Below are 17,142 nucleotides of genomic sequence, written 5' to 3'. Positions count from 1 at the left end.
AATGTGTCCGGCACGCTCACCGATGCCACACATTGTGCTAAGCACAGCTGATAAGGAACCAGGAGAAGAGCCAGGGAAATGGCTCAGTGAGTAAGGGACTAGCTGAGTAAGCATGAGAACCCGTGTGGATATCCGGCACCCACATAAAAGCTGGATGTGGAAGCCCATGTCTATAATCTCAGTGCTGGGGAGGTGGAGACAGGAAGGTCCCTGGGGCTTGTTGACTAACTAGTCTTGCTGGTGGGCTTTGGGTTTAGTTTGTCTCAAAAAAATTAAGTAGGGTTGTAGAGATGGCTTAGTGGTTAAGGCATTTGACTGCAAAGCCAAAGGACTCAGGTTTGCGCCCCCAGGACCCATGTAAGCCAGCTGCACAAGGTAGCCCATGAGTCAAGTCTGTTTGAAGCATCTAGAGACCTGGTGAGCCCATTCTCTCTCTCTCTCTCCCCTCTCTATCTGCCTCTTTTCTCTCTTTCAAATAAATAAAAACAAAATATTAAAAATAAATACATAGGGACTGGAGAGATGGCTTAGCGGTTAAGCATTTGCCTATGAAGCCTAAGGACACCAGTTCAAGGCTCAATTCCCCAGGACCCACGTTAGCCAGATGCACAAGGGGCACATGCGTCTGGAGTTTGTTTGCAGTGGCTGGAGGCCCTGGTGCGCCCATTCTCTCTACCTATCTGCCTCTTTCTCTTTATGCCTGTCGCTCTCAAATAAATAAAAATAAAAATAAGAAAATGTCTGCTGTACAATCACATAGAATAAAGCCTTTAAAAATAAATAAATATTTTTTTTAAAAGTTAAGTGGAGGGCAAATGCAGAAGACACCTGATATTATTGTGTGGATTCCATATAAACACACATGAGCATGTACCACACATATAAGAAGGAAGGAAGGAGGAAAGGAGGGAAGGAGGGGAGGAAGGAAGCAAGGGGAGGGAAGAAGGAAGAAAAGGAAGACCAACCAAGGGGGAGCACTTGAAAGACAGGGAAAGACGTTTCAAGTAAGCACATGAAACACACAAGGAAAGTGCCTGCTGTTTGGACCTACGTAGCCGCATGTTCTGCGGGCACAGTGAGCTCACAGCAGCTCCTTCCTTTGGAATAAACAAAGCAGCCTCAGCTTTGGGGCGATGGTAAACCCCCATTGAGACACTCACTAGCCATATAAATCAACACATATGACTGAGCCCCTCGTTAGCCTCAGTGTCACCAAACAACAACTGGGAATGACAGCTTATGCCAATTCACAGGCTCATGCAGTTACATCTTAGAGGACTGAACCATCTTGTTTTCTTCCCTCGTGTGGTACTGGGGGTGGATCTCGGAAGTCACTACAGGATCACAAGGAAAGGCAAGTGGCACTCAAAAGCACCCGTTATTACCCATTTACAATGCCCCGTGTCCTGTCCTTTTACATAATTCCTCCATTGAATTCCACAATCCTCTTTGTAACAGGCACCTGTGTCTCCCCACTTTTCTGGTCAGGGAACTGAGGCGCAGAGAACTTACGCAGGCACTCATGTTCAGACATCGGCCCACAGTCACATCTCACCACACAGCTGGTTCTGTGATTACACACTGGGGTTTATTCTAATGATGATTTGATGTTTAGCCTTTTAATTTAATTAATTTATTTATTTGAGAGAAAGGGAGAGAGAAAGAGAGAGAGAAAGAATGAACACACCAGGGCTTCCAGCCACTGCAAACAAATTTCAGACGCATGTGCCTCCTTGTTCATCTGGTTTATATGGGTCCTGGAGAATTGAACTAGGATCCTATGGCTTTGCAGGCAAGTGCCTTAACTGTTAAGCCATCTCTCCAGCCTCTGTTTAACTTTTTCTAAGTGAAATCTCATCTCCAATGCAGCCTCCAATGTTATGATGCTAAATTTGCCCAAGCAACTGGCATGCAGGGAGATACTAAAACAGAGGTAGTGCCAGGATGAACTCAGAAACTCACCAAATGATTAGCAATGATAGGCACAAGGGAAGGAGTGCCCATGAGTATCCTCAGTCAGCTGCTGCCAAAGCTACATCTTGGTGCCCATGGTAGCCAGGCACCCATGACAGCATACCCCAAAGAAGGGCAGTATCTTCCACCAGGATTGTGGAGGACTTGACCTCCCAGGATTCTCCAGTGGAGGATAAGAGCTAGAAAGAGCGTATTGGTCTTCCTTCTAGTTGGAGGTGTTAGTAGGCAGTCTGCTTTGGAATCAGAGTGATCTGTGTTCAAATCCTAGTTGGATAGGAGTGGCTAGGCTTAACTAGGTTGTCTGAACCTTAGTTTCCTCATCTGTAAGATGGAGATAATAATACCATAGTTTCAATTTGATCTTTAGTATAGTGTATGGAAAAAATTAATAATCCACTATCAATTGAAGAGGGAACTCACTTTTTTTAAAAAAAAAAATTGAATTTCCAAGAATTCAAGGGTATAGTCAATTTTTGGGCTTTTATTTTATTTACTTAATTTATTAGAGAGAGAGAAAGAAAGACATAGATAGAAAAAGAGAGAGAGTGGGTGCGCCAGGGCCTCCAGCCACTTGCAAACTCCAGATGCATGCGCCACCCTGTGCATCTTGGCTTATGTGGGTCCTGTGGCTTGTACCTGGGTCTTTAGGCTTCACAGGAAAGCACCTTAACTACTAAGCCATCTCTTCAGCCCAGGATTTGCTTTTATAAAAGTAAACAGTTCTGAAAATAACTCATCACCTTGTAACCAGTTACCAAAACGGTTTGTTTAGTTGCCTTCTTGCTTCTCATCTTCCCTCATTACCTCCTCCTTTCTCCCTCTTTCCCTCCCTTCCTTCTTTCCTTCCTTCCTTCTTTCCTCCCTCCTTCCTTGTATTCATGCCCTCTCAAAAATGGTCTCTGTTCTCTCTGTATATCTCTTTTTCTCTCTCTCTCTCAAATAAATAATATATATTATTTATATATATATATTATATATATATATATATATATATATATATATATATATATATATATATATAAATGGTCTCCGTATCTCCAGGTATTATAAACAAACACGCAGAGTGGATACACTTGTTCAGCTTTAGAAATCCATGTCAGTGCCAACAACGGAGCACAGAACTCACGGGGCATCTTTCATATTTTCGGCAGCCCCTCCTCTGCTCTGCCCTGTCCTGCAGGTGATGCCTAGGACTGAGCCGCCCTCTGCCCCAGGCTGGCTGGGTGCACACAGGAGGAGGTCTGTGCCAGGGGGTTCTCCCTGTACCCTGAGCCCTTCAGCTCTGCTTGTGAGGTGGCCAAGGCACGGGTTGTTGTGCCGCCTGGGAACCCTGAGGAGCCCCAGCGAAGCAGAGAAATCACTGTTCTGATCACAGCGAAGTTTTCAAACTTTTAAAACAGCCTTGATTAGAAGAAAGGCTGGCGTTTGGTTTGTTGTTTTTGTTTTTGTTTTCCTAAAAGCTTGGCATTTCTGAAAAGGTCCCCTACCCAAACCACAGTAACCTCAAAGATTCTGCCCACTGAATTAAAAAGAAAAGTTCACGGAGACCAAAGGCCTGCTCACAACAACTGCTCGGCACTTCAGAGATCTTCCCGCTGCCGCAGAGTTCTGATGTTTCAACTAAAGGCTCCAAGCACTCTGCTGTTTTCCTTCCTTTTAGAGTTTGCTCGGCCAGACTTACGTGTGTTCTATGTTGTCTAGTCACGAGTGATGGAGGAACTATTTTGTGTTTGATCAAGGTGCCATCAAGGAAAAGAAACAAACCTCCTAGAAACCGAAAGCGTACTCCAAATAGTAAATAAATTGATTTTTGTCTGGGGAGAAGCAAAGAACTCTATACAGACACAATTCTTCCCTCACCCAAGATTTATGATTACTAGTAGGATTGGACATCACAAAGGAAACTTAGCTGCATATTTAATCAATCAAGGCCATCCTAAATAAGTTTGGACTTTTATATCGTGAGACCAGGTCTGGAGACATGAAATCCAAATTCCTTCAGAAGGAATTTGGCTCACTGATAAACACTTAGCTTCAGTACATATGTTCTAAACAGGTTGAGTGTATGAACATTCCAGATTTATTCTTAACATTCTGCCTGAAAAAGATAGTATGGAACTCAAAAAAGTCACCGTGTTCATTTTTAAAATGATAAATGCTGTAATTGTAGCATTCAAAGGAACATTTCCTTCTCCCAAAGTCTAATATAATCCACAGAGATATCAGTGCAGAGTTAAGATTCAAAACAAGCAGATAGTGCTCTCCACAGCTTGTGCCTCAAAAGTCAGACGCTAGTGTGGCGGGGTGATGAGCTGTCGCTGATCACTCTTTACTCGAATGGCTCTGTTCAAAGATGGAGCCACTCTTGTTCACAGACAGTGCATTTTCTCCACCATGATGGATTCAAGAGATAATGCTTACGCAGTGATCAGTCTCTGCTCCTATTAAGTAGAAATCTGCTCTATTCAGCATATCACATAGGCTGCATGTAAACAATGCTGACCTTACCAAATTGGATAATTAGGAAGCAGACAGGACATCAAGGGATAACTAGCCTTTGCTAGGTTATAGCTTTCTGCAAAGCTTCTTTATTAAATTAAATGAAAACAAAACCAGTATATGTCCAGTGGGTCCAGATCCTCCAATCTGATCATCATGATTGCTCAGGGCAGGTTATGCTTCTGGGTTTTTTTTGAGAATTAACCAACCAAAAAAGTGAAAACTAAGCACAGGTCAAAGAACTGCTCTTGAGGAGCAGGTACAACATAGCAGAAGTTACCAAACGGACTAGTCCACCTCAGCCCAGCCCTAGCTGCCCAAGTCTGGGCCAACTTCAGATGAAAGTATAAGGGCTGTATTTCATTCTTTTCTGCTTAAAAAAAAAAAAAAAAGATTACGGGAATTTTAATACCTACTATAAATTGGTCACAGTCCCACTAGGCTAACTTCTTGTTTTGTTTTGTTGTTTTTTGTTCTTTTGTTTTTCAAGGTAGAGTCTCACTCTAGCCCAGGGTGACTTGAAAATTCATTATGTAGTCTCAGGGTGGCCTTGAACTCACAGTGATTCTCTACCTCTGTCTCCCAAGTGCTGGGATTAAAGGCGTGTGCCACCATGCTTGGCTTAGGCTATCCTCTTTTTGTCCCCTAGGCCTTGCACCCATTCCCCCTGAGGGCCCCTCTCAGTGGGGGTATCTGTAATCACTGTGGAGTCATGTTCAACTCTCAAGGACATTTCTTTTCTCCTTTTCATGCTTACTTTAACGTTTTGGTAACTCAAAGCCCACAATGTAAGTGAAAATAGAGATACAGACAGAACAGAACAAATGGACATTTCATTCTTACCTAATAGATACGCACACAAGAAGAGCAAAAGAACTAACTTCTTTCTTGCATCTTGCTAAAATGACTTTCAGAGAATGACTCATTTTCAGTTGCGCTTCCTGGAGACCAAGTATACGGTGATTCTATCTTTAACGCAGTGTGGCTGGCAAGCAGGAAAGAGGTGGCAGAGGCAGAGGGAACAGAGAATGTGGGCTCTCACATTCTAGAACTGTAAGAGGGTATCAGGGGTTGTCCAGGACCTTCCTGCAGGGACATGCAACCCATGTCTTCTCTCAGCACCCCTGGATGTGTCTCTTGGGACCTAAATTCAAATTGGAAAGTGTCTCCTCTACAGTGACATCATTTCTGCCCCCTTTAAGCAGTCTGGAGAAGACAAGGATGAAATCATGGCAGACGACACCACACATGACGCCTTTCTCATGGGAAAGGTGGAGAAAAGAAAAATGAAATTCACTCTTCAATCTAAACCCTTTTACAATCAAAGGTTTCTCCCGATGTTTAAGCAGGGTCTGGAGCTAGGGATAGAATTTTGTGGTAGAGTGCTTGCGTAGGGTGCTGAGGGTCTTGGGTTCCATCCTCAGCAATGCAAAAACAAAAGGGAAACAAAAAAAATCAAGCAGAGGTTGTGCCTATGCAGCAGACTCTCAATGTGTTGAGACAATCTACACCACTGTCAGAATTCTTATTCTTATTCCCTAACTAGATACTGACAATCGGATGTAGGTGAGCCAGATAAGTACTTTTAACAATAACAAGATCTGGCATTTATTAAGCAATTTTAAATTCTAAGGAATTAATATGCACAATTTCGCTGGATTTTCATAATAACCCTAGGAGAAGATATGGGATAGCTTCATGAGGAAGGAGACTTAGGCTTAGAGACGTTTTGGAATTGTCTATGAGTCTTACAGCTAGAAATTGACTAAGCCAGAATTTGAACTTTGATCCATCCAAAGACCCCAAAACTCGTGTTCTTTACTTTGTCACATTTTAACACATATCTCAAGGTAACACTGTATCTGCCATATATTGATCGTTAAATTACCCTACAGGCTACATGTCTCATCATATTGCTTAATGGCCTTATCTCACTGGATTAATTCTATCTTTCTTAAAGTCTGTGTCTGTATGTGAACAGAGTGATGCATGACATTCTCAGAGATGAAGCAGTATGAACTAAACTTCCAGTGAATCCCAGAGAAAATACATCCCTGATACTGAAAACCTACAACAGAGGTAGTCGTGAGCCCTAGGGGTGTAACGTCTGCTGCTGTCTGGCTAAATGTGTACACTATGCTCATCAAACTGCCCAGTTAAGCACTTCTTTTAATGTTCATACCCATATATTAAGGCACATCTTACTTTTGTTAGAGAAGCTTCTCTTTTCAGATGATGGTGACCTTGGGATGACTCAGAAGGCACCATGGTGCTGAGAAGAAGTGACAGAGGAGTGCTCAGCACACTGAAATATCTCTATCACACCTTCCATGGCTCAGGGTCCATTGCAGAATAGGTAGCAGAAAGAATGTAAGAGCCAAAGTAAGGGTAGGACTCCTTACAACATGCTCCTCCAGACACAAAATGGCCTGGATATCCATGACCTCACAGTGACTGACACTACCTACACAAGACCCTCACAATAGGAGGAAAAGATGATGACATCAAAACAAAAGAGAGTGATTGAGAGGGGAAGGGGATATGATGGATCGTGAAGTTTCAAAGGGGAAAGTGGGGGGAGGAGGAAGGGTATTGCCATGGGATATTGTTTACAATCATGGAACTAGTCAATAAAAAATGTATATATATATATGTCTCATCCATGATTAAGAGAGGAATGCTTTGTTTATATCCCTGTTTTTGTCAATGGTTTAAAAAATTATTTTAATACTTTCCAATAGAATGAAAATAATGATTTTCTTTGCTTTTGCTAAAGTGATAAATATGTTTTACTGAACATCCTTTCCAAGGCCACGTTTTCCCTCATAAAAGAGAAAGGATGGGACTGAGGGTATAGTTCTCAGAGTTGTAGACAGTGGGTTGAAAGTGGTCTGCTCAAGTCTGGGTTCTTCCAATAACTCCCTCCCTCCCCCCACATACACATCCTTCTTCCTTGGACAGACTGCCATTGCATAAAATGGGGTGGACAACAATGCACACATCAGATATTTTTTAAAATGCAGTAAGGGCTGGAGAGATGGCTCTGCAGTTAAAGGCACTTGCTTGCAAAGCCCAATAACCTGGGTTTGATTCCCCAGTACCACATAAAGCCAGGTACACAAAGTAGCACATGCATCTGGAGCTCATTTGCAGCTACATGCCCATTTGCTCTCTGTTTCTTTGTCTGTCTGTCTCTCTTTCTCTCTGCTTGCAAATAAATAAATGAAAATATTTTTATAAAAATAATAAAAATACAACTTATCTTAAGCACCTAGTATATACCTAGCATGTGAAAAATATTGGATTTTAAAATGAAAATGTAGATTTTCTTTCTTGCCTCGGAGGCATAGGGCATCCTCTAAGGATGCTCTGTGTACCATACAATCAAGTTTGGTCGACCCCACTTACCCACTGGTCAACCCAGTGAATGCCTGAAACCATGGATAGCACCAAACTCTGGTTTTTTTCCCCATATATGCCTACCTATGATAAAGGTTACGTTTAAATTACAGTAACAGATTAACAACAGAACAATGAAACAGAATAATCTAACTGTACTGTGATAAAAGTTGTTTCTGAAATTTTCCACTTAGTATTTTGACTGATTCACCATGAGTAACCAACTGGATAGCAAAACCGTGGCTAAAAGGTGCTAAGATATGTCTTGCCAACCCAGCTTCTGGGGCTCAGAAACTCACTGAACATGTCAGTGGTCCATCGCTGGTTGTACCTTTAGCCTGTTGCTGTGTACATTTAACCTGTGAACAACAGCTCTTTTACAGAATTCCTGTGAGCATTGAATAGGATGTGCATTTAAACTGAGATGCTTAGCAGAGTGAAGACATATGGTAAGAACCGTGTGTGTTTGTGTGTGTGTGTGTGTGTAAGCTCTGTTACCACATTCACATCTTATATTCTGCAACTGTGGTACATGGTTGTATCAGTCCAAAAAAAAAAAAATCAGAGCTCATGGCTAGGGAGATGCCTCAGTGGGCCACACAAGCATGTTGGCCCAAGTTCAGATCCCTGGAACCTACATAAATGCAGCAGTTACAGTGCACACTTATTGTCCTAATGCTGGGCAGGCAGGGACAGAGTAGCCTAATTGGTGAGTTTTAGATTTAGTGTAACTCAAAGAAACAGGTGACAGTGGATAGAAGAAGACACCTACCTGCTTGTACACATACATGCACCCTCCACACACATGCACCCACACACTTATACACACACACCACACTACATGCAAAAAGAAAGAAAGAAAGCAAAAAGGCAAGCCTTCACAGCCAGGCACTCAGGCTAAAGGCACACTGCTTTCGTGGCAGAGCTGCCTTATGGGAGATAGCTACATTCCCATCAGCCCTTTCTCTTTCTCAGTCCAGATAGAAGTCTTCCTCAACGGTGCTTATCATTTGCTGAAATTCCTGTTCTTGTTGTGTTTTAAAATATTTTATTTATTTACTTTTTAGTGACAGGCAGATAGAGAATGGATGTACCAGGACCTCTAACCAATGCAAACGAACTCCAGACTCATGCGCCACCTTGTGCAGCTGGCTTACATGGGTCCTGGGTAATTGAACCTGAGTCCTTAGGCTTCCCAGGCAAGTTCTTTAACCACTAAAGCCATCTCTTCATCCCTAAAATTTGCTAGTTTTATATTTACTTGTCTCAAAGTTTGGCTCTAGAGGTAGCATTTGTGTTAAGCCCAACATCTAGCACGATGCCAGATCCACAGAAGATATGTAGGGTTTTTTTTTTTTTTTGAATGAATGAATGAACATATGAACAAACAAACGAAGCAAGTCAAGGTTTTCCCACATTGAAGTCTGTGCTCAGTCACCATGACACACTGCATGCCCTCACTGCCATTATTTAACAGCTTCTTCAATGCAGGCTCATTGCATAATTCCTGGGGTGGGGATGGGAAGGGGGAGTTCCTCTGGTGCCCAAAGAAAATGGTATGTGATTCTCCACTCTCATCTCATCTCATCTCCCCACTTCTTTTCCTATCATCTCCTAACCTGGAGTCATTCTACTTTGGCCAAGTATAGCTAGATCAACAATTGTGATTTCAGGCACGTTCCAGAGCCTTTTTGACCCCGTAGAGGGTCTATGTAGGGTCATGGTATGGCAAAAATGGTTTAACGTGTGAAAGCATGCCAGGATTGGGCTGTCACATGGAGTGTGCACCCAAGAGCATGTTGCCTCTGGGGCACCTTGCACATCATTCTCAATGTGTCCACCCTTTCTCTTGTCAAATACACTGTGGAAAAGTGGACGGTGGCCTTGTTCATGTCTAGCCTGTCGCTCAATTGAATGAGATTGAATAGAACCCAGAGTATTCCTTCACTTTGACCTGAAAGTCCCAATAATTCATCTTTGAGTCCCTCCCCTCTTCCACAAACCTCAGTCACACTGCGAGCATTTGCGATGAGAGCAGGGGCAGAAAAAAAAAAAAACACCAGGATTTTCTCCCACCTTTTTCATCCTGAAGCACTTCGGGGCCCCTGGAGGGGCAGCCGAAGAGAGTCCCAGGTGACCTGCAGAACATGTAGGGGAAGCGCCCAGGGATCTGAGGAAGTGGAGCTCTGACTGGCCTGCATTCCGGTTTGTGATGTCATCTCATTGTCCCTTCTCAGTCCTTTTGGCAAAGTCAGCATGGCAAACGTACAGCAACTCAGCTGAGAATCACAGCCTTAAACTATTATAAATGGAAGAGAAGGGACCCTATGCTTCATAATACTAACTTCCTCATGTAGTACCTGTGATCATTGTCCTTAAAACTATAGAAAAGTACCTGGAAGGAGTCATTGTGCATATCAGCAGACACACACAGCCACAGGTCTGTCATTGAGCACTAGGATTTTAGTTAGAATATAACATTTTTAAAAATTTTTTTGTTCATTTTTATTTATTTATTTAAGAGTAACAGAAAGAGAAAGAGGCAGAGAGAGAGAATGGGCGTGCCAGGGCTTCCAGCCACTGCAAACGAACTCCAGACGCATGTGCCCCCTTGTGCATCTGGCTAACGTGGGTCCTGGAGAATCGAGCCTCAAACCGGGATCCTTAGGCTTTACAGGCAAGCGCTTAACCGCTAAGCCATCTCTCCATCCCTATAACCTTTTTTTTTTTTTTAAGATCACATCTTGCTATGTAGCCTTGGCTGGCTTGATACTTGTTACTTAGTCCAGGATAACCTTGAACTTGTGTTCATCCCCCAGCTTCAGCCTCCTAATTGCTGAGATTCCAACCTTGTGCCAGGCTTGATCAGACATTTTCATGAGGTAATCGCGTCTTGGCAAAGGGAAAGAGATCCTTTCCTTGAAGTGTCATCAGAAAAGGTGTCAAGACGTGGGAAGGGACTCATCTCCCTCTAAAAGCTTCTACAAGGTTCTGGTTGCCTTTGATGGTGCATTTTGACACATTGGCTAAGGTGTGTACTCCTCTCCAACATATGTGAGGGTCTCTGATGCTGGCTTCAACATCTTTATCCCCATGTGATATTGAACACAGTCCCATGGAAGCCTACTGCCTTTTTGGTAAATCCTTTGCGGAGGCAGGGTGGATGTTGGAGAGTTAAAGAATGCATGTCAGCTGTCATTGAAACGGGAAATTAGAACCTTTTGAATCCAGTTATTCAAGGTTCTTGACGGTTAAAATCCAAAATGACTCCCCCTGAATACTTTAGAATGTTACTGATTTGTGTAGGAAGTCGCTAACTGGGCAGTGGGTCATAGCTCAGATAGAGCCAACCTCCCCCCCCCCCCCAGGAATACTGCTTCCTTTCGTGGATTCTAGAGTAAACCCAAACCAGGGAGAGGGCTCTGTCTAGTGGCTGGAGAGCCCGGGGGAGCTCTCTGACCACAGTCTTGCCAGCAGTGAGACACAACGCACTAAGCACCCTTCCCACTATACAAAGATGTAGCGTGGAGGGTCTTAGATAGGGTCTCCTTTCCATCTCCAACCCCACCCCAGAAAATGTCTGGCTAGGCACTTCCTCTTGTCTCTCCCGCCTTAACCCAACCCCATCACCTTTTCAGATCGCTTTTGAGGACTGTGGGGGGTGGGGGTGAGAAAATTCCTCTACGGCGACCCCACGGGTCGTGGGGAAGAAAAGCCAGAACTTTTCACGCTGGCGAGCCTCTGGCTCTTGGGGGAGGCGGGCGTACTGCCCAGCTGACGCCTCACTCGGGCCAGGCAGGGAGGCTGGAAGCGAACCCGGAGAGGCGGGGTGGGAGCCGGGGTGCGCCAGCGTGCTGAGAAAGGTATAGCTGCTGGGGAGAAATTGGAGACCTGGGCGCCTCTGGGAAGCTGGACCATCAGGCACTCACACAGCGCCCCAGAGGCCCCGGTGCGCACTCCCCTCCTCGCACCCGGCCTTTTGTTGTCAGCCTCTGCCTCTGGCTCCCGCTCATGCCCTCGGGTCCCCCGCCCCCCCTGAAGTCACCCCAACTGCACTCATAATATTTTGCTTTGCGCCCGGTCTGTTTTCCACCACCAACTTCCAGCAGTCTCCATGGCGACGCGCTGGGGAAGGGGAGGGGTGGGGGGGGAACGGGCGCAGCTATGGAAATCCCGGGCCCGAGCAGCAGCCCAGGGCCCAGGGCTAACTTTTCTGGATCTCTGGGCACCTCAGGCGGGGAGGGAAAGTGGGCGATCCCCGGGCCACCTTGCGGGAATCTGTGTAGTGTGCGCAGTCCCCAGGCCAGGTCTGTGTGCTGGGGTCGTGGACAGCCCGAGGGCTGCAATCTCGGGTCTCGGGAACCTGGGCACGACTCGACACTCACTTGACCTTGCTGCTAAAACTCAGAAGCCGACGCAAAGCAGGTGGCAAGGGTGGGGGCACGCATGTCCCTCTCTCTCTCCCGCGCGCGCGCGTATACACACACACACACACACACACACACACACACACACACACACACACACACGGTGCACGTCGGAGAAGGCGAGGCTGTCTGGTTTGACTCAAGGACCACACCCTAGCTCACATCCTAGCTGCTCGTCCCCACGAGCCACAGACAAGTTCCCTGGGCGAGAGAAAGCTGCTTGCCCAGGACTCTGCACCCCGAGGGACCCGGAAAGGAAGCCCCAGTTCCTTCCTGTGTGTTCTCTGCCCAACGGGCAAAGCCCCGTCCCAGAGTGTCCCTGGTTGGGACTCAGGGAACCAGTCCTGGCCTGGTGCTGAGGCCGGTGCCCCTGCCACCCACGGGGGCCAGCGTGCAGATGCGTCTCCAGAAGTGCTTCAGCTTCCAGCGCTGGGGCCCGGGGATGGGCAAGGAAGGTGGGTCTGAGAGGCCACAGGGAGGAAACGTCCCAGGGGAGTTACCAGCGCACCTCTCTCATGCACCATCATCCCGTTTACCAAGAAATGACCCCCTCTGTTGCGTAGATGACCAAGCTGCCCCGGACCCACTTGGCCCAAGTTCTCGCAAGCCAAAAATTCTACCCACTTTCCACTGTCTGTTCTCGAATTTCCGGGCAACACTCGCCTGGGCAAGACAGCCTGGATGAGATCCGAACGGCGGCCCGCGTGGAGGGGAGCAGGCCACACCGCTGTGGCGCGGGACCCTCGCGCGCCCGAGCTCTCTGCAAACGCTGCGCCCCGGCCGCCCCGTGCGAAGGTCGTCCCTGGGCGCACCCGATCGTTGGCTTCGGGGGACCTCAGAGTGGCGACCGGAGTGGCTTCGTAGAGGGACTTTGCTTGCCGGGGCTGGGCGGCGGGATGCTGGAGGCGCGCGCGCCGGCTCCTCGGCCTTCCCCGACGGGGCCATTGTCTTAGTCCCACACTTGTTGAGTATTTTGGGGAAAAAAAAAAACTCAAGGAATATATTACCGGCTCGATGCATGGAACAAAGGGACGAATTTCCGCAGGTCACGCTGAAGTGGCCCCAAAGCAGGCCACTAGAGCACCGGTCTCTGCAAAACCGTTCTCCAGGCCCGAGGCACTTCGCGGGGATTTTCCTTTTAAGAGAAAAGGACCGTGACTCTCGGCTCGCCAGCCCCTCTGATCCTGGTTACTCCCGACTTCGCTCCAGTAATTGCTCTGAGTCGGTTGTTCGAGCCCTTTCGGAATGAAATAATAACAGTAATATTCGGCCTCTGGTCGTGCGCAAACTTCTAGGCGAGGAGCAGCAATGAACTGTACTAGGGACCGCTGGTCTCCACAAGCCCGGTTGAAAGGACCTTTACATAACAAGGGAACCCCAGAAGAAAAGCTAATTGGATTAAATTCCTTACAAGGGAGGCGAGAGAAGGGTCCTGGACCGGACCTGGGCAAGTCCTAACTTTGCTTGTCCTGAATTTTGCAAGTGAAACGGCGCCTAGTGCGCCTCGAATAATTTCTCCATGTTGCCATTTCCACAAACTTTTGATGATGAGCATTAGGACAGCGGCCCTGGAATAACATCTCACAGCTATGAAAGGGGAGGATGGGAAAAAGATTGGGGTTTCAGATCCCATTTGAGGTATCTGCAGTTGGGATGAACAGAGCACCCAGGACCCAGATTCATCCCGGACGGAAAACAGTATCTCCTTAGCACCCAAGGGGGCTCCAGTGCTATGATCCCCGGCTGGGACATGGCAGGTTTGGGGTACGAGCAGACCCTGGGATTCTGATTGGCCCCGGGCAAATACTTAGCCACACGTTCTGAGGAAGTGGGTTTGATTTGATTAAATATATTTACTTTAAATGTTTGGGGGAGGGAGGGTCAAGAGGTTGTTTTGCAAGATTTTGGGTTTAAAAGAAAATTGGAAGGAGGGATGGAAAGGTTCTTTTCAGGGCTGCTAGCTCTACTGAGGGTGGAAAAGACCCCAGCAGGGCCTGCGGGTCTGCACAGCCCGGTGCCCTGGGAAGGCAACACCTCTAATTTTGCCTCGGTCTGTGGCTCACACAGGCAGGATACCCGCGGCTCAGCCTCGCCCCACTCTCCAGAGGCTCCTATCAACGTTGGGGAGTTAGACGTGGAGGAACGCTATGTCAAAGAGCAGACAACTACCCTGGAATACAGAAGATAACCTCCGCTGTCCCGGCCACCAGCGCCGCGACAGATACCGGGAAAGGCCCGAAACCTTTCTGCAGGAATAAGACAGTCTGGGGGCACATCGAGATCACCCCAGACCCTCCCCCCCCAGACATCCTCTTCTAACCTGCCTAAGGTTGGGCATGGGCAGAGCGTCCCGCCGTGTGTGTCTGCCCGCTTGGGGTCTCTCAGTGTTAGTTGGGGGACTGAGGCTGGAAGGCACTTGTTGCTCCGCCACGGCTCAGCGGCGGTGTCCCCCAAGCACCCTCGAGCAGCGCCTCCGCCCACACTGCGCTGCCTCTTCGCCCCATTTATGCCCCTCTGCCAACCGCAAAGAAACGCCAAGGCTGCGGCCCAGCCGGGACGGGAGAGGTCTGGTTGGGGAAACGGGGGCTCTAGGAGAGACCAAACTTTTCGAGAAGTTGCACATGGAAGGGACTTCGGGAGAGGAACTCGGATCTAGCAGTGCGCGCTGCAACTTTGGTGGGACTGTCCACGGCAGAAAGGAGCGCTCGCTGCGTATGTTCGTGCTAAGAGATGTCCACTCCAGAACCCCCAAAGAGCAGGGCAGTTCGCGGACCTCACTGCCAGGCCTCCGGGAAGCTCTGCGTCCAGCCTTCCCCTCCAGCAAGGTTAACCAGCCTCCAAGTGGGGCGTCTTGTTTGATGTCCCTTCAGGCTGGAAAGATACACCCCCTTCTCGGCTAGCCCCTAACTCCCGTGTCACGACCTAGCGGATTCCCCCGGGACCACCGGGCTCGCCGCCGCCACTCCCTCCAGCAGCGCGTCTCCTGCCGCGGGGGAGCACCGGTCCCCACCTCCCAGCCACTGTGCGAAGCCGTCGCCTTCCATTCCCCCGCCCCCCGCCTTTGGAGCATTCCGCCTGACCTCCAGGCCCTCACCCCCAGACCCCGAGAGACAGAGAGAGAACCGTTATTCTAGGGTTCCCAAAACCAAAGGCGGGAAGGGAGGCCCAGGAGGGGGCGATTGGTTCGCAGAGTTTCTGCGGGAGCATCTCGAGCTCGCCGCGAGCCAGAGCATCTTTTTACGTAACTTTGTGTCCAGGGCAAGTGAAAGCGCGCTCCTCGGCGTGCGCGCGCGCACACACGTTTACACACACACATACACACACACACTCTTCCAGGCCTCCGCTTACACACTTGGCGCGGGCCTGAAAACTTTTGCAGCCTCTCCAGTCATCCCCAGGGGGTTCCACTGTCAAGTTGACCCGCCTGAACTTCTTGCAACTCTTTTCTAAAGTTCTCTTCTTCTTTCTCCCTCCCTCCCAAGGTCTCCCCCCCTCCAGCCCCCCCCCCCCACGCATCACCAGTAGGACTGACCTGTGGAATCCATGTCGGGTTCCTCCAGTAACCCACAATGCATGCTCTTCCCATGGACAGCACAGACGCCCCCCCAAAAGTCCTGATATTTGGGGATCCCCTGTGCTAGAGTTGCCCAGGGAAGAAGAAGAGAGGGAAGAAAGAAAGAAGGAGAGGGAGAGAGACGCTGAGTGAGAGAGAGTAAAAGGATAAAGGAGGAAGGGGAAAGAGAGAGAGAGAGAGCCAGAGGAAAGAAAAGAGAAAGAGGAAGCGAGAAAGAGGAGGAAGGGAGCTGGGAGCAGGGGAGAGAGGAGAGAGAGAGAAAGCGAGCGAGGGGGACACTCAGTAATCCAGTCGGGCCAAGCCAAACCCGTCAAAATGTTTGCGGATGTTTCATGGGAAAAAGCATCATTTTATAGGAGCCCCGATGGGAGCAATGTCATTGATAGGCCAGCCGGCCTGATGAATGGCCGCTCGTCAGATGGGGCCGTGGCGAGGCGCACTGTGAAGCCCATTGTGGGCCTGTTTTGAATAAGAAAAGCCGCCTCCGAAAAGGGGGGCTCGGAGCGACGCAATCCCAGCCCTCCGACTTCCCCCTTCTATTATAGCATTAGCAACGTTTTTCTTATTTAAAGTTCCAGAGGCCTTCTCCAGCCTTCGCCCGGCACTCATTATAGGCGAAATCAAAATTGGCTTAGATCTGGCTCCCTCCCCCACCCGCACCCCTCCCCCATCGGGCCCGCGCCGCGCAGGCTTGGTTGGTGGTGTGGTGGTGGGGCGGGGGGTGTCAGGGGACACCCCGAGCTTGGAGAGGCTCCTTGGTCGCCTCGATTGAGCCCCTCACTCCTTTCTTGAGACATTTCTCCGCTTTCGTTCTGGGGTAGATGTTGGATGGTGGAGAGAAGAGCTGGGGAATATAGTTTGAGCTCCTCCCACGCGAATCCGCGAACACGCGTGGGGTGAGGCCTGGATCCTCAAGACCCTACCCCAGCCTGAGGGGTGAGGAGAAGAACGCTTGGCACGAAGGGGTTGAGGGTCTGAGTCGCCTCCCTCCAGAACTTTTGTCCTTCCTGTCTCTAGGCCTCTTGGTCTCCCTGAGTGTCTCTGTCTCTCGGGGCTCTCTGTCTCCTTTTCCCCCTTGGCGCAGCCCCCCACGTCTCTTTGTCTCTGCCCTTCTTGGTCTATCGCCCCCCCCACCAGTCTCTGCGACCCTCACTCCGACCCCCACCTCCGTGCCTCTTCCCTTAACTGCACGGTCGGTCAGTCTGTCTGTCTGCATCCCTCCCTCCTCCGCGGTCGCCCGGTGCCCGCCTCGGCCACCCCCTCCATCCA

General features: G+C 48.5%; 1 protein-coding gene across 1 annotated transcript in view; it reads right to left on the bottom strand.

The window, feature by feature from the left end:
* Rfx4 (regulatory factor X4) overlaps positions 1-16,282 on the bottom strand; it is a 185,243-nt gene extending 168,961 nt beyond the window's left edge. Inside the window, exon 1 of the mRNA XM_004650240.2 lies at positions 15,832-16,282. Within this exon, the coding sequence (XP_004650297.1) occupies positions 15,832-15,874 (43 nt within the window). The 5' untranslated portion in view covers positions 15,875-16,282. The remainder of the gene's footprint in view (positions 1-15,831) is intronic.
* Between the last annotated feature and the right edge of the window lie 860 nt (positions 16,283-17,142).

Source organism: Jaculus jaculus, chromosome 6, assembly GCF_020740685.1.
Source record: "Jaculus jaculus isolate mJacJac1 chromosome 6, mJacJac1.mat.Y.cur, whole genome shotgun sequence".
NCBI lineage: Eukaryota > Metazoa > Chordata > Mammalia > Rodentia > Dipodidae > Jaculus > Jaculus jaculus.
This window is presented reverse-complemented; position numbering and strand designations above follow the sequence as displayed.